Source organism: Charadrius vociferus, unplaced genomic scaffold (assembly GCF_000708025.1).
Source record: "Charadrius vociferus isolate BGI_N301 unplaced genomic scaffold, ASM70802v2 scaffold14, whole genome shotgun sequence".
NCBI lineage: Eukaryota > Metazoa > Chordata > Aves > Charadriiformes > Charadriidae > Charadrius > Charadrius vociferus.
In genome coordinates, this window is record NW_009648876.1 from 11,501,291 (window position 1) to 11,528,694 (window position 27,404).

The 27,404-nt window shown below is 41.8% G+C and overlaps 1 protein-coding gene across 1 annotated transcript in view; it reads left to right on the forward strand.

Annotated features, from left to right (window-relative positions):
* The window catches only part of NRXN3 (neurexin 3), a gene marked incomplete at its 3' end in the record, with an annotated part of 723,331 nt that overhangs the window by 266,211 nt on the left and 429,716 nt on the right, over nt 1-27,404 (forward strand). Inside the window, exon 9 of the mRNA XM_009887058.1 lies at nt 3,378-3,761. Within this exon, the coding sequence (XP_009885360.1) occupies nt 3,378-3,761 (384 nt within the window). The remainder of the gene's footprint in view (nt 1-3,377; nt 3,762-27,404) is intronic.

Sequence of the window (27,404 nt, forward strand, 5' to 3'; positions counted from 1 at the left end):
TGACAGACAGCATTGCTACTTGGTTGATGGAGACTGTAAGACCGACTTGTTGGTTGCTCGGCAGGGAGGTTTGTGATGTTCTGGACACTGATTAGAGAGAACAGATTTTGAATTAAGAGCTTTGCTCGACAAGAATGAACACATTTGTATGTTCTTGTCTTCTCTTTTTCTGTTGATGTTTTTTAATTGCATTTTCTGCTGACGACAAGTACTGGGTTAATGGTCCTACGACTGATGTCTTGTCTCCTCAGAAAACTAGGATACTGGCATTGATTTCTTGACACCATACCTTTAGGAAGCATCAACCACTCTTATCCAGTAGTACTTTTGGTAAATGTGAGAAGGAAATTCAGGATCTCTTCTTGTTTAGTCCTTAGCTTTTCTCCCATGTGCGGACCAGAGGACGGTTGCACCTTGAAGATGTGGGTTTTTTGTGTGTTTTTTTTTTTTTTTAACTAAAACTGCCAGGCCTTTATTAGGTGTCATCTCTCCCCTTCTTCTTCCTATTTCTGTAACAGTCCAAAACTTCACGCTCTACTGAGCTTAGTAAAGTAGCCAAAAAATCCAAATATTCACTACTGCAATGTACTAAGGCAGGAGCGCAAATGCTGGGGAAGCATGGCAGTCATGCTGGAATAACCTGTGGCACCTCTAGACCCCTTAGTCTTTGGTCTGTGTTGGCTGCCAGAGCAACAAAAGCTGTTTTTTCTCTCTACTCTGACAGAAGCTGACAGCGTGGACATGGACACCAAGCGTCCTGTAACCTTTCTGTCCTTAGGGAAAGTGTCCACAAAACCTGCCACAGTTTGTAGCTGGGGAAGACCGGGCGCATTACACAAAGCAATGCTTTTGTCTGGTCATCAGCTACAAAACACATGTGTTGTCCCACCCTCTCAGACACTAAAAATCTTACTGGAAGGTTTTGTCTACAGTTGCATCAGTGCACTGCTTTGTATGCCAGCTCTGCCCTCAGTAGCTGGGGTCTTTTGGTCTGTTTGTTCTTTAGCCCTGCATGAAGTGCCTAAGGGACTGGGAAAGAGATGCTTAGATGCTTCTGATTTCTCAAGATGGGGTTTGATTTACCTAAACAGAGTTGCAAATGTGGCATTTGGAAAAAAAAAGGATGTCAGCTCATTTGACTGCTCCTTCTTAGGGTCAATTCAGAATTTCTCCATTTCAGCAGCTTGGTCTTAAAGTGCTGTGCATCCAAGCTAGTACCATCTCCTTACAGGAATAGTTGCAGGGTACAAAACACTGGAAGAAAGTTAGGCTGCTGTCTAGCCTGTTCCCTTTCATCATCTCATGCTCTTTCTCCAGGTTTTACCCTTTTCCTTGGTATATCCAGTATGTCTTTTCTTTTGGGGGGTTTCTTTACCTTTGTGGCTCTTGCAGGTGGTAGTTTTCTCCATAGTAGCAGCTGTCTGGAGCTCAGCCCTCCAGTATTTTGGTTTGTTCTAGTCTTTTGAGTAATATGTACTCCACATGCTGCTTTTGAGGAGCAACAGCAGAGATGCTGGAAGGGAGGCTGTGATCCTGGGGCTCTGTGACACACGCTGCCTTTACGACTGTAGGTGTATTGTCACATCTTCTCTTTTCTTACTTTGTAAAAGGGAAAATGTCTGTGGTGCCGCAGCTTGTTTTTACAAAATGATTCATCAAATAACCTTGGTTCTCTTTGAGCCTTTAATTTGTAACGCCTCTGTTGCTTCTGGCACTCTGCTGCCTCTGACATTATTCCTAAATTATTACTGAACATCACACACATGAAATACCTTGTGTCTGTGTCATATGTGCTGTTCTCTAAGAAGACACCTATTACAACTGAAGAAAAAGCACGTGTACACGACTGCACTTTTTCCCAGAGACACAAAATAGAGCTAACTCTATTAACTAAACTCTCCCACCTTATCGTAGGGGTGTACGATAAAAATGCAATGATGTGGAATTAATCTTAAAGCTTGGATAGTTGTCTCTGAGGACAGACTATCTTAATGACAAGACAATTGGATGCAATGATTTATAGCTAGGGAGAGTGAATTGCTGATTTTTAGCTGAGTGTCTGGTGGGCAGATGTCCCTATCACAAAAGCTGCTGAATGCTCTTCTGAAGAGTACGCTGCTCTGGGATGTGAGACACTTGCGTTATGTTCCCTGTTTCTCTTTAGATGCACTGTCTGACCTTAAACAAGTGACTTCACTTCTCTGCACCTATTTCATGCGTTCTGATTATATTTCTGTATTATATGTTCTGATTATTTTATGAGCTGGGACAATTTCTTGACATATATAGGAATGGCCTCAGTGCAATATGCCCACAACTTGCTTGGAGCATATGGAAGCTACTACAGTTTTAATCACAACTGTTCTTCAGAGATAACCTTTATCTTTCTCTACCTCGATTTTCCTGTTCATAAAATGGAAGTTAGAATACTTAACTTTCTTTGTAAAACCATAGAATAATTTATTTTGGAACAAACTTCTGGAGATTTCTAGTCCAAACTCTGCCAAAATCTAGGCTTTCTTCAGGGTAATGTCTAGTTGTGTTTTGAATGCCTTCAGGATGGTGATTCCAGAACCTCTCTGAGGTTTCTGTTCCCATGTTTGACCACCCTCATGGTGAAAAATCCTTCTTATGGAATTGGAGTTTCCCCTGCTGCAGCCTGTGATTGCTGTCTCTTGTCACTGGAAATACTTTTGTCCACTATATCCCCAGGTCCTTTTCTGCAGAGTTGCTCCTTAGTCAGCTCATCTCCAGCCTGTACTTATGTGTGAGGTTATTCTGCCCCACGTGTAGGACTTTGTATTTGTTGTTGTTGGTTCACATCAAATCTTTCTATCGGTCCTTTGCTCCACCCTGTAAAGGGTTCTCTGAATGGCAGCCCTGTGCTTCTTCCACTGCACATCCCCAATTTGATGTCATCTACAAACTTGATGAGAGTCTGTTAGTTCCATCATCCAAGTCCAGCTTTGGAGGTACTGGTGAAATGTTTTCTGGAAGAGCTGCGTAGTGTGAATTGATACGCTTTTACTAATCTTTTTTCTCTCCAGTCCTGATACCATCAAATTCCTGTATGTCCTCAGTAAGTCTGTGCTTTGCTGTTTGAATACCACTGAATAATGCTCAGTTTTTACATGTTATTATTTACCCATTGCATTGTTGTGCTTGTGACCTTATAATGCAAGTTGGGATACAGTCACGTGATGTTCAGTCACTGCATGGAAGTACTTATGGCCTGTGGTTCAAGAGGAGAGGGAGCTGTGTGGGAGACACTGTCTTCACTCTCCTGCGCTGAACCTTAAACCTCACTCAGATACTGGAAAAAAATGACTGAGGCTGTTAGTGAAAGTGTTGATGTCTCCTTTTTTCTCCTCATTTAGGTACTATATCAGTGAACAGCAGACGCACCCCTTTCACTGCTAGTGGGGAGAGTGAGATTCTAGATCTGGAAGGCGACATGTACCTCGGTGGGCTGCCTGAGAACCGGGCGGGTCTCATCCTTCCCACAGAGCTCTGGACAGCGATGCTGAACTATGGCTACGTCGGCTGTATCCGAGACTTGTTCATCGATGGACGAAGTAAGAACATCCGGCAGCTGGCAGAGGCACAGAATGCTGCAGGAGTCAAGTCCTCCTGCTCCCGCCTCAGCACCAAGCAGTGCGACAGCTACCCATGTAAGAATAATGCAGTCTGCAAGGACGGCTGGAACCGCTTCATTTGTGACTGCACCGGCACCGGCTACTGGGGTAGAACATGTGAGCGAGGTAAGCTGTAACTGTTTTCTGACCTCAGTTACACAGATGTGAAGGTGTGCAGGAGAACTAGAGCAAAATCTAGTGCTTCCATGAGACTTTCCCCTGCCCTTGTTGGTCTTCCCAATGCTAAGTTCCAGTCCCTGCACTAGAAGAGGTTTCCTCTCTGATCGTTTCCTTCTAGTCTTTTCCACCTTCATTTCATGAGCTTACCTTCTTCATCTGCCACTGCACTCCTTAAACATTCTTGAAGACCTTGTCTTCAGGTTCCAGAGTTTCTTTGACTGAGTATGGTTTGTCTTCTAAGGCAGAAAATGCTGCTTCACGTGAGAAGTCTCAGGCAAATTACTGGAAACAGTTCCAAGTATGAACTTGAGTTATGGGGATTTTTCTTGCATAGGACAGATCTATCTAGTTGTCTTCTTTTTTTGCATGATAGGATTGCCCCGATGGCTGTTTATGGGTAAAGCCAGCTAATGAAATACTACTAACAGCAAAATGTCTCCAAGTTCACCTCTGATGAGGCAAATCTGTAGGAGATGGTGGGAGATTCTGTGCATCTTATCCTCACTCATTCCAACTGGTGATTTAAAGATGTGATTGGAGATAGGAGGGACAAGTAATGCTGGTACGGGCAAGAAAAATGTTTGTGTTCTAGGCCATGTGGAAAGGAATTTACTAATGTAAGATATCTGAGCTATATATTTCTCAAATACCAGGTGGTTCCATTAATTGTTTTTATCCTTATTGTGCTGGTACCACCCTCAGAACGAGGTAGGTCAGTGATTTAAAAAAAAAAATAAAATGCTGGGGCTAAGATCACTTAGAAAAGAAAATACTCCCTAAAGGATGTTTTCTTATATTGCAACTAATCTTTCTGTTAATATTTGGCTATTAGTGTTGCATTCTGGCTGAACTGCACTCACAGCACACCCAAGAATTACCTGTAAACTGTTAGCAGAGTCTTAGGGCTTTCAGCCCCTTCTTTCTATTACCTTACTTGGCACCATTGCCTAATGGTTATAGCATGTGTCTTAGAATTGGAAATTTGGATGTTTTTGAGCTTCTGCCATAAATATTTGAGAAGCTCCTTTCCTACTCAGTGTCCCCCCTATGCATTTTTTAATGTAGCTCATAGTACTATACCACTTATGAGAAAGAATGCAAAAGTTAGGTACAGTGCATAAAATATTAGGCAGAATTGAGATTTGTAATTCATTCACTCTCCAGGGGATTTTCTTCTTTGCGGGAAGTTTTTGTTAATGACCAAAACTCTTCCTATAGACTGGATGGAGTTTTTAGGTTTTACAGCACAAGATCTATAATCATTCATTAAGCCTCTTGCAGACAGCACTTTGTAGCATGCTGCTCTAAGCAGCAATAGTAGTTAATTGCCAGTGGTCCTTAAAACAGCTGAAGCATCAACACTGCCATCCGTGCCATGAGGACATGGGTGAAAATGAAAGATTCATGGGCATTGGCTATGCCAATGGCAGCTCAGCAGTTCTCTCTTATAGACTACATTGGAATAGAAGATTCTGAAAAATATCAGAGGTTTTCTCAACCACAGCCTTCGGAATTGTTTTGGCCAATTGTTGTGTGATTAGGGTTTGGACACGTGTGATGAAAGCTACCATAAATGCATTGTTCCCCCACAAAATTGCAGTTATACTTGCCCTTAGTCCTTATTTAGTATTAGGAGTGACCAGCTCTGTGATTTAGGACTTTCTGGACTTTGTCTCATGTCTCTCTCCTGACATGACATAAAGAACAGGTTTCATCTTATGTACCTTTAGATATCTATGGTGTTGGCTTTTACTCCTTTTATTACCAGTGAAAAGAAACTAGTAGGTTAAGAGCATGTAAGCATTTTGATTTAGGATAAATGAATCTCAGGTCTGTCCTGAGATCCATAACTTGGCCGTGGTCTGGCCAGCATCAGTATGAATAGGAAAGGTACACATATGAATGCATGTCTACCAGCATAGGAACTTGAGGTCCTAATAAATATGTGTTAGAATCCGGGCGTATTTAAGGTTATCAAAACAATGATGCTGTAGTTCAGGACAACATAAAAGATGTAGGCAGAGGTCTTAATCCTGAGAAACTCATTTTGTCTGTAACTAGAAACCACAAACCCCTTACTGGTTTAGGCCCAGCATCAGGCAAAACGTGGCTTTCATGCCTGAGGTTCCTTGGCAATGCAAGAAGCAGCTTACAGGGAATAAATGTTTGTAGACTGCATAGATAAAAAAAGTTGCGCAGATTGAAGTATATTTGACTCCACAACACTTATTGTGGTGTTACATAGCAGCCAGATTTCTCTGATACAAATACTTGATATCAGGCAACTGTGTTAGTGCACAGTGATTTTTGCCTCCAAGAACAAAAGTATTGCAGGCTGCCAATGATATTTTTCATTCTCGTGGTCTGACACCCAAAGGTCATTGCAAGTCCTGACTTCAGCTGGCCTGTGTTTCAAGTACTGTTGGAAGGAGAAAAGTTGAGACAGAGACTGGGAAGGGAATCAAAGTGAGAGATGCTGCCATGCCACAGTGGCACTTCTGCTTAGTGACTAAAGAGCTGCCATGGGACGGGGGAGCCAGGCTGGTGTGTAAGGGGAGGAATGAAGAAGGAGCAGGCTAGCTCTTTTAATAAGAGACAGCTATTGACCCTCTCTTCCAGTCTACTATCTGTTACCTGAGAAGGGCAGTTTCACTCACTTTACTGAGTTCTGAGCCTTCTGGCCTGTTAAAAGAGAGGAGTGTAACTCTTGGAAGGGGTCTGCAGCCCAAGATGTACGGTAAAGGGTTAAGGGGCAGGGGAGCCTAGAATAAAGAATCTTCTATGCCTGTTGGCTACCGGGAAAATCACTCTTTATCAGAAAGCAAAGCGCATACTTAATATTTAGTTAAGGTACTAAAAATACAAGACATGTACAACTCCAAGGAGAGAAGCAGGTGATTCATTTGTTGTTGATGGTAAAGTCTATCTCCCATGTCCACGTATAGCATTTCTACATTTATAATGCTGTATTTCTCGTACATTTTATGCTTTGCCATATAAAGGACTGTTACACATCTAAAAGGGACTAGAAAAGGAAATTGATTGTTTCATAGTTAGAAAAGAGGTTTGGGTTCTTTTTATTCATGGTGAAACAATACAAATACACAGCATTCAGTATGTCACCTATATCTAAAGCCTGTGGGAGTTTGTCCTGTCAGTGAAGTAACACCTCTGTGTAGTCAGCCAGTTACACTGGACGCATCATAGACTTTGGTTGCAGTGATCTGCTCAGGCAGTACTTCCGTGCAGGTGGAGAGGCCTTGCTGTGGCTGCAGTTTGATAGGGCACAGAACAGGGAACAGTTGCCAAGGCCTCAAATTGATTTGTACAATTCCGGTGTCTAATCGGTCATTCAGTACTGGCAGCGATGTAAGCAGACAAAGGTGTTTTCAGTCTTCTGTCAGTGTTGTAGCTTCTAAGGGTAATGTAGTCCCTCCTTGGGGTAACTGAAATTGCATAGAAGAGATGGGATGAGACATGGCAAAGGCCAGTTCATGTCTGACATGCCTCCCACCCACAGGGGGAGTATGGCAGGGAGTCAAAAGTGCTGGTAGGACTGCTCTGGTTCTTTTGGTAACCGTGTTTTTCCTGTACTGACTAGGAATGAATATTCTTGGGAGACAGGTCATGAAGGCTTCTATCAGGTATACTTACCTTCAAGTCCTTGCCGTAGAAACTAGAATAAATGGATGCTAGTGTTTGATCCTCAGAAAGGCTGGGACAAAGTACTTCACCTAAACAAGACTCTCCTCAGCCTTCATAAATTTCACTTGAGATTGTGTTTCTCTCCAGCTCTGTAGCCAGTGGCAGGTGACACAGAAGGGTGAGGAGATGAAAGTGCAGTGGGATTCCTGGGCCTGAAGTGCTCAGTGCCAGGCTGTGGTGCTAAGCAAAGGCAGCAGCAAATGCTGGCAATTAGCGATACGTGGTCCCCATTTCACACCTTCCACCAGAGTCTGTGCTGACCAGGTAACACAACTGTTAGTTATTTGTTTTCTTACATCCTTGAGATTCCCATTCTCTATCATTTTTCCATAATGGTTCTCTACTACCCAGTCTAACTCAGCGTGACAATGCTGGAAATCATATGTGAGAAGAGCCTTTTTGAGCCACTGTTACAATTAAGGAGCTGCTATAAACATAGCATCATTTGGATGAGTTTCTGAAACTCCAGAGATTCCACAGTAGCTGTTGAAAGGGAGCAGTGGTGTGGCTGTCCACCAAGCTAGGAAATAAGACTGCTGGCTTTGCAAGTGGCATGAACTCAATTAAAGTAGTATTGTGACCTCCTTTAGATGCCTTGGGTAAGTATTCTAAGATTAAATATGTAGAAGCCTGGCAATGGGGACCTGTGCTAAATGTGTAAGTTCCCTGTGCAGTCAGTGGAGGGAGGTGGTTGCTTCTCGGGAGAAATTTAAAGCAATAACACGATCTTGTTTCCTTTTGTTGATTTCCCTGTCTCCTTTTATTGATTATGTGGAGATTCTGGTCTGATAATTCAGTATTGCTGCACTCCAGAAGGTAAGTATCTGCTGCAGAGGAATTGACGGTGCCAAACTGCCAAGGCTACTAGGCTGACAAAAAAGAGAATATCTTGTTTGGGGTGGGGGCATAAAGCAAAATACTAGAAAAGAAGCTAACAGACAGGACACAATCCCTTTGCAAGTGATGCTCCGTGTGCCTTGTAATCTGGTAACGATCTTGCCTCCCCCTGCTCCCTGAGCTCTCCTGCACTCTTGTTACGTCTGATTAGAGTATGTATGGTGGAGAGCAAGATTTAATCGTGCCAGAAAGACTCCTAGACTGAAAGGCAGTTTTTGGGTGTCTCTGAGATTAATGGCAGGCACAGCAAAGTGGATTTGTCATGGAAGTTATGATTGCAAGGAGATATTGAGGCTCTGTACTGGGGTTGCTACGTCTTGGGTTGTGGTGTGTTGGGCATTAGGGAAAAAATACCTTGGAGCTTTTACTCTTGGGTAGTTATTTAGTCATTCTTGCATCCTAGGGTTTTAAAAAGGATAAGAGTGTCACAGAACAGTGTCTGCAGTGCAGCCTATCTGTTCTGAAGTACCTTGTTCCAACAAATCTGCCATTTTGCTAGTTAGTTTGAAATAAAGGACATAAAGCACCTGAAATCCATGGGAATGCTTTCCAAATGCTTTCCAGTCATCAGACGTAGGCCAGGCTTTGGAAGAATTGACAAAAAGGAACCTCAAACACAATGGGTAGCACTCTTCCTCCTGTTGCATATGAACTACCTTCTCATACTGGACCCAGGGTGAGTTGCAAGTCTTGTCAGCAAGGAGGGCTGGAGGGCTGTTACAAACATGCAGGAGGGTGGGAGGGATGGGTTGGTGCAGCTACTGTGAAGGATCTTTAGTTTTTTTTAGTACTAATGTCTTCTGTACCCTTTGGCTTCTAATTTGTTAGTATTTGACATCAGTTGCAGCATCAGCTCACTGTGGCCCCCTGTTAAATGCACTGAAAGTGTTAGAGGTAGGAGTTGGGATCTGGCTCATGGAGGAGGATGTACTTTGCTGTGATAACCAAGTACCTCCTCACAACCCATTGACTTTTCTGAAAAGGACCCCAAAGCCCTGGCATTAAACAAGCAGGAGGAAGGGAATGTATGTTGTATTCACATTAACTGATTTCTGTAGCTGCAGTGAAAATACCATGACAACTCAAAAAGGTGCATGACGTCTGTTCTTCTGCAGATCCTGAAAGCTCTCTGCATACTTTCCTTCTACTGAAACACTGTAAGAGGGACTGCAGAGGGCAAAAACCCAGGAGAGATATAAAGCAAAAGACAACTAAAATCAGATCATTTTAGGCCAATGAAAATCAGATGTTGATCACTCACTTTTTAATGCTTTCTCCTACTTAATTGCCTTGACTGGAGGTTTGGGGTTTTTTTTTTATTAAAAGGTGTATACAGATAAGATTAGAAAAGGCAGGTTAGTATGAGGCTGCTGGCCATTTAAGACTGAAATAAGACACTGAGGTTTAGATTTTAAACCTTTGAAGTTAATTGCTCAGAACTGGACATAGACCGAGTCCTTTCCAGTTAAGAAAAAAATAGTCTTGTTCAAGCCTTTCTTTTGGCTGAGCTGCACCCAGTGTTCATTGCAGCAAGACAGAGATATTCCACTCCAGTTCTCCTCCCAAGGGCTGGAACCAGTGTCCCTTCCTGTTTGGGTTTGCTCACAGATGGTCGCTTAACACCCTGAGCAAACCAGGCTTTTTCTGTGTTTTGTGGCAAACTATGAACAGCAATGTACCTGCTGTTGGCAATGTTGATGTTGAGCATAGGGCTACACATTTTATTACCTGCAAAGTACCTTTATAGCAATGTTTGCTAAGAACAGTTTAATGACAACACACATCTGCCCATTATGTATGCAATAAACGGAGATGTTGTAAAATTACTGGTAATAAGAAATGCTACAAAATCATTTACTACATGGTTTAAGTGCTGCATGCTTTGTTGTATCAACCACAGGTAGCGGCATAGATTTCTTTTTTATTTTAGTGTAGATGTTTGATGATGATTACATATTTGAAGGTTTGTTTAAAAAAACCCTAAATGCGTTGATGATTTTTGGACTGTCCAGACTTTCTGAGTCTGCAGTGTAATGCTAGATAACTGCTGAGAATAGATTTTTCTTACAGTTCCCAGGGGTGCTGGACGCATTAGGAGAAAAGCCTTTGCTGCAGTGTTTTAATGCTTTTAATCCCTGCTGGATCTTGAATATTCAAAGACTTCAGGAAAGTCAAAATATCAGAATGATTTTTATGATTTCATGAGATAAAGTGAAAGACGTCAGAAATCAGAAGGTCTGTTCTAGAGCTCATCTGTTCATTGACTTATTATTACGAGATAGGTCCGTATTGTACAATTTCCCCAAATGTTTCCAAACTGCAGAAAAAAAGATTCCATCTGAATTTAGAAAGAGAGTTCACACAATCTCTTCACACCCAATTTGTTCCTCACTAATCTTATAGTAAAGTCTCCATTGAACACAATCTGAGGCATGTTAGCTTTTGCTAAGGGCATTTGTGCAAGAAGTTCATTTTCTCACTTGCCATCAGTCTATTTGTAACACCTGTAACTGTTCCCTCTGTGGCTGCCCCAAACAGCTACTGCGGTGGTATACGCTGTACACAGTTCTGCCCAAGAGACACAGGCCTGCGCTTCCTGTGCTTAGCTCCCTCGTATCTCTCCCTAATGACCGGGTGTCAGAGCAGAAGGCTACTGTTGGTTGTGTAAGTGCTGGATTATTCTACTGTATTAGGCTTTTACGTATCCTCCATCTCTGCGTCCTTTCCTTGTCTTCTATGGGGTAACTTCTGTTCTAACATGCAAACAATTGCCAAGATGCTCACGAGAAGTTGTGCTAGCTCTGGTAAGGACAGCATAGCCAAGGTGGGGCTTGTAAGGGAAGAGAAACAATATGAACAAAAAATTTCAGTGTCTCTCACTTCTGTGGATTTATATTGTGATCCTTTTCACTCATCATAACTTTATTGTCCATAGATATATACATTCAGTCAAAAGCCACTCTGAATATATGTTGTTTCCAGGACAAGCGATGGCATTTGTTGCCTTGTAATGCCTTTGCGATATCCTTAGTACAGAAGAGTGTGCAGTTAATTCTGCAGTCAGGGTGATTACATCTTTTGGGGAAAAGATCATTTCATGGTCTTTAGGCTGTTGAACTTTAACTTCGAAGAGTCTCATTGATGTGACAATCTCCAATAGCATCTGCTGAGCAGCTGGAAATTCTGAGACCGTATAAAAATCAATTGATTGTCTCTCCTATGTTTTATAATAACATGGGTATGATTTTTTTATCTGTGTTCTTTGCTGTTTCTTCATCCTGTCTCCATCATCATATGCTCTTGATATTTAAGGCCACTCCCGCCTTCCATGCTGCATGTGAATTTGTTAGTACTCCAGGTGCTCTTTATCTCATCTGAATATGGTAATTGATGGCACAGAAGTAGATAATTTCTGCCGTTTTTCTCTAAACTTCTGTGTTTCTGGCTGTTTATTGCTGAGTGTAGCTTTCACAAGGTCCTCCCAGTTCAAGAAATATGATTATCCAGAGCTGTATTAGTTTTTGTGCCACTGTCAGCTCCTGTAAAGAGCACTTGAATAATAAAAAAAGATGTTGGTGGGTAGATGAGTAAGAACATTTGGTTAATGCTTTTTAGCATCTTACATTTTTGTTAGTATAGGCCTCTTCTACAGTACTAATATTGTAGTGGCATATTTGTTTATCTGCTGGTTTATAAATGGCAGCTCAGAACAATGACTTCTCCTTAATGCAAGCCACAAAATATACCCTATCTATAAGTCAGGGCACAATGCTGCTCAGATAACTCTCAGATTAAAGGGCAGCTTGTCATAGCAGGTAAGTCTTGCCTGGATCACGCTGTATCAGGGGAAGGCAGAATTTACTAAAACTTGGATCATCTGAAGTGGTAAGTCACCATGAAGAAAGGAAACGCTTTTTCACCTTCTCATACTGTCTTTCCCAGGTAACTCCCAGGAAGACATAATGGCATGTCCCATGCATGATCCAGAATGGGTTTGCTTACTCTGAGTATGCACTATGTCTGCTGTGATCTGTCAGGTGTCTAGAGATGAACTGATGACACTGGGTAGAAGAGTAGCTTCAGGCTTCATGGTGTCTTTGAGTCTTTTATTGCTTAGTGGCTGATCTCACTCCCTGTGGCTTCATACCCCCGCTTCTTTCCACGCCCTCCAATTAAGACCAGTTTGTTTTTCTGCTGAGACTGCCAATTGTCCCTACAATTAATGGGAATATCTTCATGGAAGTGGCCAGGATGAAGTAGATTAATTTTTCATGAAAAATTATTTCCCATATTTAAAATTACTATATAGACCTTAGAGATGTTATCTGTGAACTTAGCTTTCTCTATCTCTCTACTTTGCCCAGTTGAAGCCATCAAGCTGAAAGGCAGGCATTGGCACAGTGCGTTTCCTGTCTCATTTCTTCTTCTCTATTCATCTCGGGGAGAGGAAAGACTTGGCATTCATGATGCTCCCTTAATTGACTCTTTCTCTCCATGTGGAGATAGGCAGTCAGCCCTTGGACACTTTGTTTGGATGAGGCTATTATGTGATATGGAGAGGATATGCAAAAGCACAGCCATCACCACAAGCATGGAAAGGTCCTACTTGGTGGTGTGTATTGGCTGACCCAGATCTGTTTGGTTTGTCTGCCTTCTCTCATATGTATTTATTCCACAAAATAGGTCACAAGGGGGTCCTGGTGAATCTGCCGCCATCATTCTCACTCACTCTGCTAAAGGGTCTGAGAATGTGTAAAGGAAAGATAATTTTCATCGTCTTTATTTGCTTCCTTACCAGCATCCTCTTTTTTTTATTTTTCTGGGTAATCAAGAACAAGGAGGTTAAAATTGGGAGATAAGGTGCAGATAAAGGAAACTGTATCCTGATAAATCAAATCTTAATGCGAGTTTCAAAGCGACTTCCTGCTTTGTGATGATTATACTTGGTGAGTAGGTGGACAGGTAAAATGCAAAACTCGGGCGATATCCATCACATTAATGCAAAAGTTATCGCACTGAAGAGACACAGCAGCTGGAAGGATGTATGAGAAAAGCAGCCTCGTAATAAGTGCTGTTGGTCTCATGATGCTTCCATTTTTTATGGCCTGCAGCTGTTGACTTCTGAAGTTCTGCCTGTTAAGGTAAAGTCCTCTTGTGATCAGCCTGGGCCCTTTGGGTAGGGGTTTCCTACCATTCTAATCTTGTGTCCTTGTGCGCAACTTAGCATTTTACATTTCTGAACAAGGAAGAATTGTAATCCTTCACGTTGCAATACTGCTAAAGGGAGCGGAAGGACAGGGAGGGTTGGAGGGGATTACTGTTGGAAGTTGTATCTCAGCAGTAGAGTTTAGGATTCAGATGGAGTAATGTAGAATCAGACTTTTAAGTCGACTACCCCAATAGCCACAGGCCCCATTTCAAACTGCTGAGAAAAGAAAAATATGGTATTTTACATAGTGAATTTTTATCCGCTACCTTTCATTAAATGAGTAAAAATGGAAAATGACAATTCAGCCCTCAGCTGAAAAGCACATTAGACTGACAGCTGTGGGAGTCCTAGGCTTGTGCTCAGAATGAGAAATATATAGAGAGTAGCTATCCTTTATATACCTTATTCATCTCTTGGAGGAGTATTTACATTGGAGATTAGAAGGTAGGTCAGTCTTCCCTGACCTGCCTGGTCTTTGGTAGAGCTGCAAAGTTACAGTGGTGAAAGGAGGAACTCTTCTTCTGATTTCCTCCCTGTTGCTTGTGTGACTGCTGAAGACAGAAAGAGCCCTGAGGCAGCTCAGCACACCCAGGTCGGGGAACAGAGCACAGGATTTTGAGCTGAAGAGAACAAAATAGAGATTGTGCTGCATGTATCATCTGCCACCTAAGGACAAGATTTGCCCCCGAACAAGCGATTGGCAAAAGGCATATGCTTGCTTAATAGTGAGAAGAAAGCAAGAATACAAAAACCATCTCAAATATTTTATAGTTTTATTATTGGTTAGTTTTGGGTTTTGTTTTTAATCTCCCCGTCATGAATGTTTGTGACTGAAGAGAAAAATGAGGTCCAAGGAAAGACTCTTGACATATTAAGAAATTTCAAAAGATCTGGAGTCCTTTGACTAATCTCATTGTACAGTCTGGTTCGTAGATTTGGAAGCCTAACAATTTAGTGCCTAGTCATGGAAACATCCAGGTTTTCAACATTTTTGTTACCATCTCCCTGGTGAAGTTGTCTTCTGTTGCAGTCCGGCTTTTTGATCTAAACCCCAAAAGTCACTGCCACTCCATTTCCAATGGTCAGCTTTCATGTCCAATTTGTGCAAATCTCCTTTATTCTGCATTTGCACTTGATTGTTCTGTCCTCTTGGCAGACTGGCCAGTGCTGAATTTTAGCCTTTCCCTCCCTGTTAAGTGTTACTGGAGGATGATTTAGCACTGCAGCCAAGGTCCTTGCCTCGAAGCTGTGTTGTTAATAATATTTTAATAATTCTAGCTTTTCTCCTTGGTTTGGTCAGCTGAGGATGTGGATAAAGTAAGGCACAGGTAATAGTTGGCAGTTCACTTTTCACCAGTCCCAGCCTGATGCTGGGAGCAGCGCTGTGACAGGAAGGAGCTGCCATTAGCCACCTTGGTGAAGGGAGTGGAGATTGTCCAGAGTTCAGCGGAATGGAGATTCGCTCTCTGTCACCCTCCTTTTTTTCTGAGGCAACATCATAGTTCCGTATCCTGTTCAAATGCTTGTATTGCCATTCCCCGAAGCCTGTCAGGTTCTTTCTGCCACCTCAACAGTCCAATCAAATTTCACTTTTCTGTCTGGTGCAGAAAAGCAAGGAATGTCCTGGAAGATTGCTTGGGATGTGGGAAAAGGGGACAAGGGAAGGAATGAATAGAGCTTTGACAAACAAAAGGCTGGTATCTTTTTCTTGTGTCATTTTATAGCCTGCAACCTTTTCGGCTAAAGCAGTTAAGCAAAACAGAAAGAATTAGAGCAAAGAGAAACAGAAATGATTTATCATGCTATTTTTTAAATGGCTCGCTTTGGTTTTGCTTTATCTCTTAATTTTTTTATTTAAAGTCAAAGGCACTTGGGCTGCTTTAAAAAAATCGAAACATAAAGGAATACCACAAATAGCCATGTCGAAGAGTAATGAATCCAGCAGACAGAAGGACTTGTGTCCAAATAAAAAAGGCAGAAAAGTGTAGGCTGGAATTGGTATTGACTGTGCAACGTGCACGGTGCTAATGGACCTGCAGAAGAAACAAGAACATTGCAGCCATAAAGTGAAAACCTGGTCTGCTGTGAATACAGATGAGACTGGGAAAGACAGTGCTTTTATGGGGCTGCTTTTGCACACATGGCCTCTTGAGCTAACCTGCTTATAAAGCCAGAGTGACAGGATGTAGATTAGCAATCAGCATCCTCATTTAGCCACTTCTCCTCAGGCTGATTTACACCGCTGTGATTTCTCTTTCCTTTTGTCTTTTCCCACTGGCTGGTGACAACTTGCTGAGACCATCTATTCTCTTTTCTACTTTTTTTTTTCTTTTTTCTGAGAAGCCATAAAAGTTTGTGTGTGTGTGTTGCCTACAGTTCCTACCCTAGTCTATGCCACCAGCCAAGCCTCAGTCAGTAAGTCTTCCAGGAGAAGCAGCTTTGAACATGTCACTTCTGCTGAGAGTTTGGGGTTTTTTTTTCCCCAGACACCCCGTCGCTCAGATTAGGGAGAGATACTGGCCTGTATCCACTTCATCAATGTGCTCCATCAAAGCATTGATCAACAAAATCCTATTAAAGCTGTGTGGCATCCGTGCCTTTCTTCTCCCATGTGGATCCCTTGAACAGGGGGTATCCTGTTAGGCACTGAAGAGATTGTACATGCCAAGAGCTATAACCCTGCATCTGTTTGGGAGCCTGTAAGTGGCCGTGTATTGTTGTTTTTTCCTGCTTCAGCGTTGCTCCTGAGTTACATGCTTGAGCAACTCCTTGGTGAAGGCTACATAGGAGGGCTTCAGGGCAGGAAGGAGGACCACCCAGATACAACTGGGAGGGGAGATAGGACAACAAGTGTTCAGGCAATGAACTGTAACCCATCTAACATTGGTTTTGAGACTGTCTTTGCACATTGGCAATGGATTTTAGGCTGTTCTGTGCCATAGTGATGTGGGGCCTGCCAAATCTCACAGTATTAACCCTCTTTCTGTAAAAGCCAGAGATGGGAGCTTGGGGGAATTTTTGTATCCTTGCATATAGATGACACGTGGGGAAGCCTTCAAACTTACAAGGAACGCGGAAGGTCATAGCTGGGAGAAAGCCAGTAAGTTTGCTGACCTCTCTAACTGTCTTTGGGCCATCAGAATAAGCTAAATAAACCCACATTAAACTGTTTATAAGGGTGCAAAATGATAATCCTATGCAAACAAGTGCCATTTTTTCATATATGCAAAGTATTTTCAAAAAGAGATAGATATCATTATCATTTTACGTTTTGGGAAACTGTGATACAGAACAATTAAGGTACCTACAGTAAGATTCAAGATTACAAAACTAATTAGCCAGAGACCAGGGCTGAGGGGGTTGCGTTTACTTTACTGGGATTTAAAAGTCTGAATCTTAGATATCAGATAATTTAGTCATTAGACTCTTAGGTCACTAAGCTATTTTTTCCACCTTGAAAAAGCTATCTGATGTCTTGAAAATAATATTTGCAGATCTCTACAGACATGGTGATATAGTCCTGGGATATTTGATTAGCAGTTCCTAGAGATAAATACTTATATATTGTGATAGGATAGAGATAATTTGTATCAGAACCTGAGTTCCTTCATCTTCTCCTCCTCTCCTGTTTTCCCACTCAGAAGAGCACTGATGAATCACTTTGGCCTTTCAGCCATGCAGTAATGAAAAGCTGATTACTGTACAGCTCCCCACGGGTCAGCCTCTCTTATCCAGCATTGCACTCACTCAACTATCATTCCCTGTGTGCCTGGCCAGAATCCAGGGGACTCCAACTAACTAATACATGGAAGAAGTTAGTAAAGATGTGCTTATAAGACAAAAGTGAAGTTGTACAAGCCTTAACATTTCCTTAATGTTCGTTTGTTCCTTAAGTTATCTGACAGTGAGAGCTTAAACGCAGCGATTTCCCCTGGACCATGGGTAAAAGCACAACGAATGCTATTACTTGGAAATCTTTTGCAAAGCGGCCTCACAGGTGCTGTTCAGAAGGTGTGTCGCAGCTTATTGGGTACAAAGCACCCTGTGCGACTGTGCGTGCGGTCCTGTTTGCTCTGCAAGACCACCTGCTTACTGCTCCACTGGCAGTACCTGCAGGTGAACTGTGTGAGCACGGGCAGTTTTGTCATGTAAATTCAGCATCACTGCTGGGCTAATGAGTAAATTTGATTGGGGCTTCTCACAAAACAAGCCTTGACATATGTGGGACACCACTAATTCAGTGCTTCACGAAAGCATACAATATAGACGTGTCTTGGGATTCTCTTTCTGGCTTGTATCACTACAGACAAGTTCATTTTTCCGTGCCTTCTTTCCCAGCTGCAAAAAAAAACCCAGATACTTGAGACTTTCCTAAGTCATAGAAGGATTGCAAGGTGAAAAATTCATGAATCATTAAGAACTTCAGATTATAGGATGAGAAAAGTTGAAGACCAGAAAAATGTTAATTTTTGTTAATCTTTGACCTTCTGTTTCATAGTTTTTCTTGAGCTTAATGGACATCCTGCTCAGAGAACTGGTAGAAAACCTGACCTAGTGATTGATATTTATTTTTGTGTTATGTAACCCATTTTCTTCTTATTGCTAGTTGACACATAGTATTTTATTTTTCATCAGTACAGAAATGTGGGCAGCTTTTGGTTTTGTGTATTAATAATTTGAGTTTATATCCCCAAAAGAACAACATTGCCCAGACCCACAATGTTTATTAAAAATCCTTAAAGGTCAGGGATTTTCTTTTAAAATACAAGTGACTTTGTCTTGTGCTACTTTTCTACACCTGCAATACTAATGCAATCCTTGTGTGGTTGTTGAGAGACAGTGCTGGATTTTTTTGAGGTATACAAGCAACCTTTTGTAGATCAAATGCCGTAAGACTTGAATAACTCAGGGGGAAAAAACTTTCTAGTTTCTTTGACATTGAAATGGTAAAATTATTCATTGCCCTTTATGAAGCACTAAACAAATGATGAGATTTTGTATGGTGTGTCAGCGATTGGCTGAATGTATTTAACTTGATAGTGATATGAGATTTACAGAGCACACAAGAAGGGAGCCTTAAATAGTTTTACCCATTGACCTTTGCCAAGATAATAAGCTTGAATATCAGCTCCTCACCAGTTAAATGGTATACTAATGAAGTGACATTGGATACTCAGCTACAGGTGTTCTATTGAGAAGTATTCCTAGTCACATGAGTAGAAATGTGAGTATAAAAAGTGTATTCCCTTAACAAGCTTCCATGGCTATTTCTTATTTAAAAAAAAAAAAAAAGTGAAAAAAGTGTAAAGAGTGTGCTGTCAAGCAGCTTAGGCTGAAATACAACAATATGAAGGAAACCGGCCAACAAGTTGAAATATAATCAGGAGGCTGAAGGGAGGAATTATGGAGAAAGATTAGAAGAGTTCAGTATGTATTGCTTGGTAAAATGATAACCTGAGGGGAAGATGATGAATCAGCTCTGATGGGAGGACTGCCGTCCCAAGGAAGGGGAATGATTTAAGCAAGTTTGCAGGACCCTAACTGTGGAATATTGGGTTAAATTAAGAAAGTAAAATGTTGATTATCATAGACAGCATCCCGATAATGAGCTGTATTTCTTTTTGCTTTGATTTGCGATAGTAGAAACCCTAGAGAAGGGATGGAAATCCCATCAGTTAGACATTGGAAATTAGGATGGCTACAACAGCAGATGCTTTAATGAAATGTGCATTCAAAGAAGGAAGGAAGGGAAGGGAGCTGCATGATCTAGCCAGCTCTTCTGTTTCTAGCTTGTACGGATCTGTGAAATGTATGCCTCAGATTAATGAAAACCTGGGAATGTCTTCAACTTCAAAAGGCCTGTTTTTCTTTCTAAACCCTGCTAATGACTGGGTATGTTACCCCAATTAGTGAGAACACAAACAAAAGTATAAGATATGCAAGACGCTGATTCCCAAAGTATATTTTGTTTGATTCTTAATGTAATTACTTATTATAGTAACTCATAGTGAATTAGGAAGGGTAGAATAGTTTATTGTGTAAAAGTAACATTTTCGTACCTCAGCTGCTTTCTGGATCTTAAAGAACTGTGGAACAAACTCCATGTTTAGGCAAATTAGAAACAATATTATGTAGCATATGTTACAGTATCAGATGAGAAAAGAATGTCATTAAGGGAACGTATTGTCAAATACACTGTACGAAAAAAGCTGTTGCCCGAAAAGTTTAAATCCCAACTCAAATCTGAATTAGAAGAGGTATTCACAGACTCATATGAGAAGAAGTATAGGGAAGTGTAACTTGTGTCCAGGATCTTTCCAGGTTGCTGGTAAAGGAGAGCTTAGTGTAAGGCTCATTCTGTCTAGCCAATATATGAGCAGAAGCAGGTAAGAGTAGTGCCAACTGCCTTTGTGGCAGGTGGAGGACAGAAGCTTTTCTGACTGCCAGATATTGCTTATCAGCATAAAAACCAAAACCAAGAACAACAATGTAGTCTGCCATTTAGTTCACTTGCATTTAGTCCTGCTCTGTCATGGACTTTTCTTGATCTTTGGCAAAGCAATTAGGTTCTGATGCGCAAAAGCAGTAAATCCTGACAAACCTCAGGGTTGCCGTGTGTAGTGCTTAGGGGCCCCTCAGCTTTTAGAGTAAAATTCCAAAACGTAAGATACGTGCCTATGGTGTGAAGAGGCCATTAAGTAAGGACAGTGTTTGCGGCAGCCCACACACTGCCGGTGACTGGTGGGAAGCAGGGACAGGGTTCAGGTACCCAGTAGTGCATGCTACATAGAGATTGTGCCAGTGCCCTCTCCTAGGTATGGCCTTGATCTTGCTGCAACCTTGAGCTCGACGCCCACATGAGTATGAAATTAATGTTTTAAAACCTGCTTCAAGATTTAGATGCTAAAAAGCATCGTATGTGGTCATACAGCTGCAGTGTGTCGATGAGGCACTTTGGTGCTCTGCCTAGTTGCTCTGCTTTTACATCCCCTTCTTTCCATTAAACAGAAACGTCTCTGTTGCCAGACTCTAAATTGCTTGAAATACCATGTTTTGGTCTCCCCGCATGTCTAATTGTTCACAGGACGCTCTGTCCAAGGATTTTGCAATTGATTGTACACCTAGATTCCGATATTCTTTGTGTTGGCAACTTTATACCTTGTGGAGCAAGTGCTAATGCCCCGTTTAAAAGCTGTGGAAGCTTGGGAGCTTCTCCGACTGGCCATCAATTATTGCGTTGTTGTTTTTTTTTAATTAGGTTGGTGTCGTTCTGTTGAGCTGTGTCAGGAGTGAGTGAGAAAAGCACTGTGATTTCCTCTTCCAGATGCAGATGAAATTAGGGAAGTATGACAGTCCTGCAGCAATCCTGCTGGTTTTGGAGCCTTTGTTGGAGCACAGCTGTGCCCAGCAGCTGGTCTGGAATCAGGGAATCAAGAAATTTGCACAGTTAGCAGATATAAATAGAGAATCTGTAACTATGAGAGATGCTTAGCTCTGCAGTAAATAAATCCTAGTCCAAATAAAAGGCTAATTGAAATCTTAAAAAACTGTCTTGTGCCTCAATGCCTCCCCTTTTGAGTCTATCCTTGTCTGCAGAATTTGGAAGAGAAACAGGTGTTATATCTATAGAGTCTTTATCATTTATGTTTCAAGTGATGTCAAGAACTGTCCCCTTTCCCTTACAGATTTGGATTATTTTTAGGCTTCTGGATTATTTTGCAATTTCCAAAGGAATTATTTGCTTCTTCATTATTTTGATTTGTTTGATATTGTGAGAATTTGTCAGAGCCTGTCTGATGAAGCGTACAAGGAGGTGGCAGGTAGCTGTTGGATCATCCAAAAAGGGGGGAACAGCAGCCCAGTGGTGGAGGAGCAGTAGTTCAGGGCATTGGGTTGTGTCCCTGCACTGCTGTGGCTTTGCAGTGTGACACTGCATAAACTGGCTCCTATTTCTGTCTCAGTTTCTGCTGTGAAAGTAGGCCAGTTCAAAAGGCATTCCTGAGGGCATCTTAGTGCTTTCAAATTGTGCTGAGGACTTCAAATAATGGGATTGAGGACAGGAAAGCCATCCTATTAGGAGACCCACCCTTTTTACATGTTTGGTCAGACTATGTCAACTGCTTATTTTAGAAAACAGGATGTTCTTTGCCGTGTGGTGTAGAGCTGTGTCTAATCCTTTCCAGGTGTAAATTGGGAAAAGCTTTTTTTAAAACAGCATTCACTGATCCAGAACTCGTGCAGACATGAGTGGAAATTTGGGACCTTGCCCAGCAGCGGTGAGAGCTGGTGGCAGTGACACTGTACAGGAGAACGACTGGGATTTGCTGCATCTCTCTGCTTTCTCTTCCACCCCGCGAGGAGCCGCACTGCTGAAAAAACACATAACAAGTACTTGTCAGCTTCAGTGGCATAAGTGAGTCAATTGCAGCCTCCTTTGCCATCTAATGGCCTCAAGCAGCACTGCCACCTGCCCCTCACTGTGCCCCCAAAGTGTCCGAGCAAGTGTACCAGCCCCCAGGGTCCACAGCCTTTGGGTCCCATCGCCTGCTCTGCTCACCCACCAGCTGCTGGCCCGCTTGACTTGCTAAAGTCCTACAGGCACCCCCTTTGGGAAAAAGCTTTACACTCTTTTTGTCTTCAAATAGACTTGAAATATATACTGAAGGGTATTGTTTCTCTAATACACCTGAATGCACACAGCTTTTCCAGCCTCCGGGCTCCCCCTGTACCCTCGCAGCCCCTCCAGGAATCCTTAGGAGAAAGCAGAGCATATTGTACCATACCGGTAGTATTGCAACTCTCAGGATCACGATTGAGCCCAGTGTAAGAGCCTATGAATCACTTTATATTGAAAACAGAGAGAAGTGGCTTGCTCTTTGTGCAAGAGAGGCTGCATGTCTGCTTCTGTGGGTGAAGAGCTTAACATCTCTTTTCTCCAGAGATACGGGGATTGATGCTCATGTCTTAAGCTATGAGTTTTTAAACTCTTGAATGACTCTGTTAGTTTAAGATAATAACAAGTTGGAGAGAGAGTTAGATGAAGGAAGTATTTTTTTTATATGCATCCTAGGTATTCGTCTTCCATCACGTCAGTCTGACAGCTTTTGCTGGCCCTCACTTTCACATTAAAAAGGAGAGTAAATTGAGCTGTCTTTGCTGATAGCGTAGAGTTAGATTCCAATGACCTGTCAGAAGTGGATTCTAAATGTGTCTATGCCTGATGCATAATATCCTCGATACAAGAGTCAATTATGTTTTATTTTTCTGTTTGCAACCTCCTTTTAATATACTGGTTTTAGCTTTGTAATGATTTCATACACGAAGATCTAAAAATATGTCATTGAAGAGAGGTAAATGATGTTCTTTACCACTTTCAGCTCAAATAAAGGAAAATCACGAAGTGACTTGTAGAATAGATCTCAAGAGTACTAACTTGTGTCCTGCTTTAGATAATAGGCCAACATTATTAGGGATTCAGTGGAAACATAGTAAAGAGGTGCTATTAAATATTCTTTCAGCAAAGTGGAGAAGGAAATACTGACCCATTTGGACTAGATTCCTCTTGTTTTGATGCATAGGAATGCCACAGATTCTGCCCATACTTGAGTCACTAAGGAAAGTGATTTGGGAGCTCTACCACCAGGTCATGACACAAAGGATAGGTGACTGAAAGGAAAGCGCTTTGGTTTTGGAATGGCAGAGATGTCCAGTAAAGCACTATCAGTGGAGTAATTCAGCTGGTTGAACTCAGTAGCATTTCTACGCTCCTCCAATGGTGGTAGTTTTCATCAGAAGTTAAGATGACATAATTCCTCAAAAAATCCAAGACTGAACTTTGGCTTTATTGTATTCTTTGTTGTGCAGTCTCTTATCTGTGGCATAAAACTGGCAGTTTGAGAAAGTAATCACATCGCTGATGAAGATGTTTTTTGTCACTTAAAACGTACACTTTTGCTTCACCAGCAGCCAGGGCTGTAGGAAGCAACATATAATTAAATGTTGCTGAAGATGATTGTCAATCCAAATTCAAGACATGCAGGCCAAAGCAGCATTTGTGTCCTTGTGTACTGGCTGCTAAACCTGCTTCAAAGTTACAGGTTCACCATTAGGTGGCAATTTCGCTTATTCTTGTATCTTCTCAATGTATGTTTTAAGTCTGCGAAGTTGCTGCTTTTTCCAAACTGAGGAAATCTTAACTCTGCTTTTCCACACCACAGGCACCTCTGTGAAATTCAGTACCATAGCAGAGTTATACTGTACAAGTAAGATCAAGCTTTTTGATTTTTTTCAGGACCCAAGAAACAGAGAAAACAGTATTTCTTCTTAAATGAATAATGTAATCTAGTAATTAAATACATTAACTGTGATGCTGTGGAAGGTTAGACCTATGTGAATCCATCAGTTTCATCATTTACTGGGAACTGTCTTCAATATTTGAATACTCACCTTTGCCCTTTTATAACTTTCTATTTTTTTTCAGAGAAAATGTGCACACTTCCAGGTTCCAGACTGAGGGAAATCAGTTCTCCTTTCTTGGTTTAAGTATGTTCTTCAGCCACAAAGTCCGTGTTCCTATTGCAATCTTATTAAATGACTGAGTCTCATGAAGATCTGGGACTAGACTCTATAAACAAATTTAATTCTAAAGTGTTCTGCTAACACTGAGGGAAGTTAGACTTCGAAATAAATGCAGCCTTGAGGTGCTGTTTCGGAGATCACATGATAAAGACCTTGTTTAAAAAAAAAAAAAAGGGAAAGGGACTAAAAGCAATGGCTGCAATCCCAGGCTTCAAAATAAAAAATGTATCTGCATCCGGAGAATGTTTGGATTAGTCCTTTAAACTTTGTCTTGTGAAACTCTCTATGAATATTATATGCAGATATTTTTGTGAAAGGGTTTAGAAGTGAGAGATTGGTTTTTGCTCAACAGCAGTTTAAAAGTATTCCCATTGCATCTGAGAAGCTAAGGACTGAACAAGCCTCAAAGGCTTTTCTTCCTCTGAACGCATAATACCTCCCAGCCAAAGCTGAGCCACAATGACTGAGAAATTGTGGAAAAGGTTTGTGTTTTGTCGGGTTTTTGTAGTCAAATGTCACCTGCCTGGTGCATAGCACACAAATTTCACTTTGCATGGTTACTGGTACTGTTGATCAAACCCCGTAGCTGTCATATTCTCAGTTGCTCAGAGCTTGGCTTTCTGTTTGGGAAAGCAAGAGCTTTGCCTGTCTTCCTTTGGTTATATTTTGCTGTTGTGTTGCTCCCTTTGTGGATGTGGTATTCAGTCTAGCTGACATGGGGAGAGTGTTTATGCAGTGTAAAGAAGCAGCGATATGCTCTGGAAGACCAAGTGGCTGCAGGTGTAATCACGTGTTTCCCAGGAGAAAGGGTGAAATGTGACTAGATACAATCCTTGTTGCTTTAATATCGTGCAGAATATTGTTCTGACATGATAAAATTGCTGTTAAGGCAAAGTCAGCCCCTTAACTCCCATTGAAGATAATGATATTGTATGTTTGGCAGCACTGTGCATATTCTGTTTTGTTGTTTTCCAAAGTTGGTTGGAAATTGGAAGGAAAACAGGTTTGAAAAAGATCACAAAATTTTATTTTTGTTTTACAGGTAGGGATTACCTGATGTACTCTGTTTATTGCCTTGTGCAGGTAGCTGGCGGGTTTTGCTGTTCTTTGTTATGGGCCTTTTGCACAGTAACAGGAGAAAGAAAAATATTAAAGATGGGGGGAACAAGGCGGGGGGGGGATGCCATATTCTGATGCTACAAACAGTAGGAGGGGGAAACTGACAGTCGAAGTACATACAGCTATCTGGTTTTAGATTATTTTTTGCAGTGTACTTTATTTCAAACTGAAGGTGTCCCAATAGGCAGCTGTTACCTTCAGGCTCAAACAGTTCCTGTCGATATGAAATAATTTTTGTCTAAATCATTTCTGAAATTGTACAGGATCCTCTAGAATGTAGAAACCTCCAGACTGTAAGTTCTTCTGTTTCCTTATATTGGCCTTGATTTAGCTTTACTTCTCTTGTGGGAAGGCTTCCAGATGAGGTCATGAATATTTTCCAAACTGGGGGCTGTCTGAGGTCATCTGGGACACGAAGGCTTGATACCAGTTTCACATGCGGTTCCACTAGCATGCTTCAGCCCCAAATAACAGCTGTGGGCTTACCCCACCACTCCATCCTCACTGCTTGTCATCTCCTACGCTTGGTTGTGTGACTCCTTTGAAATGTGGGCAGCTGCGAAGGGCACGTAAGTGGGGCTGCTCCTGTCTGCCCCTGCTTGCCTGAGCAACACCTGAACCCTGCTCCCCGCAGCTGAAGGCGCCTTTTCAGAGTTGCAGCCCGGCTTTCTCATCCCTTTCCTATGGGTGCAGAAAGCCCAAGAGAAGGAGTTAGATATCACCGGAGGAACAAGTTGTTGAAAAACTGAAAGAATGCCACCAGATATTGTAATTACTCCCCTCCCCCGGCCAAGTTTTCATTGATAAAGATTAATGGCTTTTATCACTATAGAGAAATACCATTTGAAAGAGTAGAAAATGTCAGACACTCTCCCCCTACGCCCCTTTTCTGGTCTTGTATAATGAGGGAATAGAAAAATTTTCATCTCTGAAGTAAACTCAATTTGCTGGTAGGGCCAGTTCTAGTCAGGCTGTCTCAGAGCCTGGGAAACCTCATGATGGATTTGCCACAGCCGTTACACAAAGTTAATCTGATAGCCACGCTACCATCTGCTTTTACCATGCTTTGTTAAATTGTGTTGGGCTCCATTCTAATAATCTCAGTTTCTCTGATACACTTTAGCAGTTTGGCCAAATAATACCTGTGAAAGCATACTCTAGTCCTCCAAACATACATTCGAACATCTGGCCATCGCCCAAACTTACCCTGGCTTCCATCTTTGAATGCTCTCTTTGTTCTGATTCATTCCTTTTCTTTCGTTACAGGTTTAACTCTTACTAGGTACCTATTTCATATTCATATCAACAAGAGCTAATTGCTGTAAGAGAATTGTGTATCTAATTACCTTTATGGGTAATTTTCAGCAAATGGGTAGTGATTAACTGTCCTGACCTTCCCTGTGATCCCTCTCAGCTAAATGGGATGGCTTTTGCAATTTACTCGCCTAGTTCCATCTCTCCCGCTCTTAAGAGCCTGGGAGACATTTTAGGTGAAAGCAAACCGTTCTTTCCACTGGACAGAGCATTAAGGCTGTGGCTGTAAACTTTTCTATCAAATACCTAAATCTTTATTAGAATTCAGAACCTATTCTTAGAGACTGAACTTCCTGTCTGCCACCCCAGTTAGCAAACGTGTCGTATGTGTGATAGGTAGCTTTATTCCTCCTCCTGTCGCAGACTTCCTCAGAGCACAGGCAACCCTGCAGGTCATTCTAAATAGTGATTTTAGGATGTGGAAAAACCTACTTTTAGGTTAAGACTACAAAACTCCCATTTTTCTTTGTCTAAGGTATTTCTGAACTCTGGTCTTTAGGAATGAGTGGTTGTTTGAATTCTTCACCCCACCCTTGGGGCAGGGATATCGACTGTATCATCCCCACTGCTGTTCTGAACAGTACGAGGGCTAACACTGATGCGGTGGGGGAATCAATTCTTCCTTGCTATTATTAGTCCATGTGAGTTTCAGGTTTAGCATGTAAAGAGGAACCTAGAGAACCTGAGAACATCATGGTGAAATGAAGCTTTTTATTACCTGCCCACTCATTGCAAAGTTCCTTCCCGGGTAGTTGATTCTGCAGGAA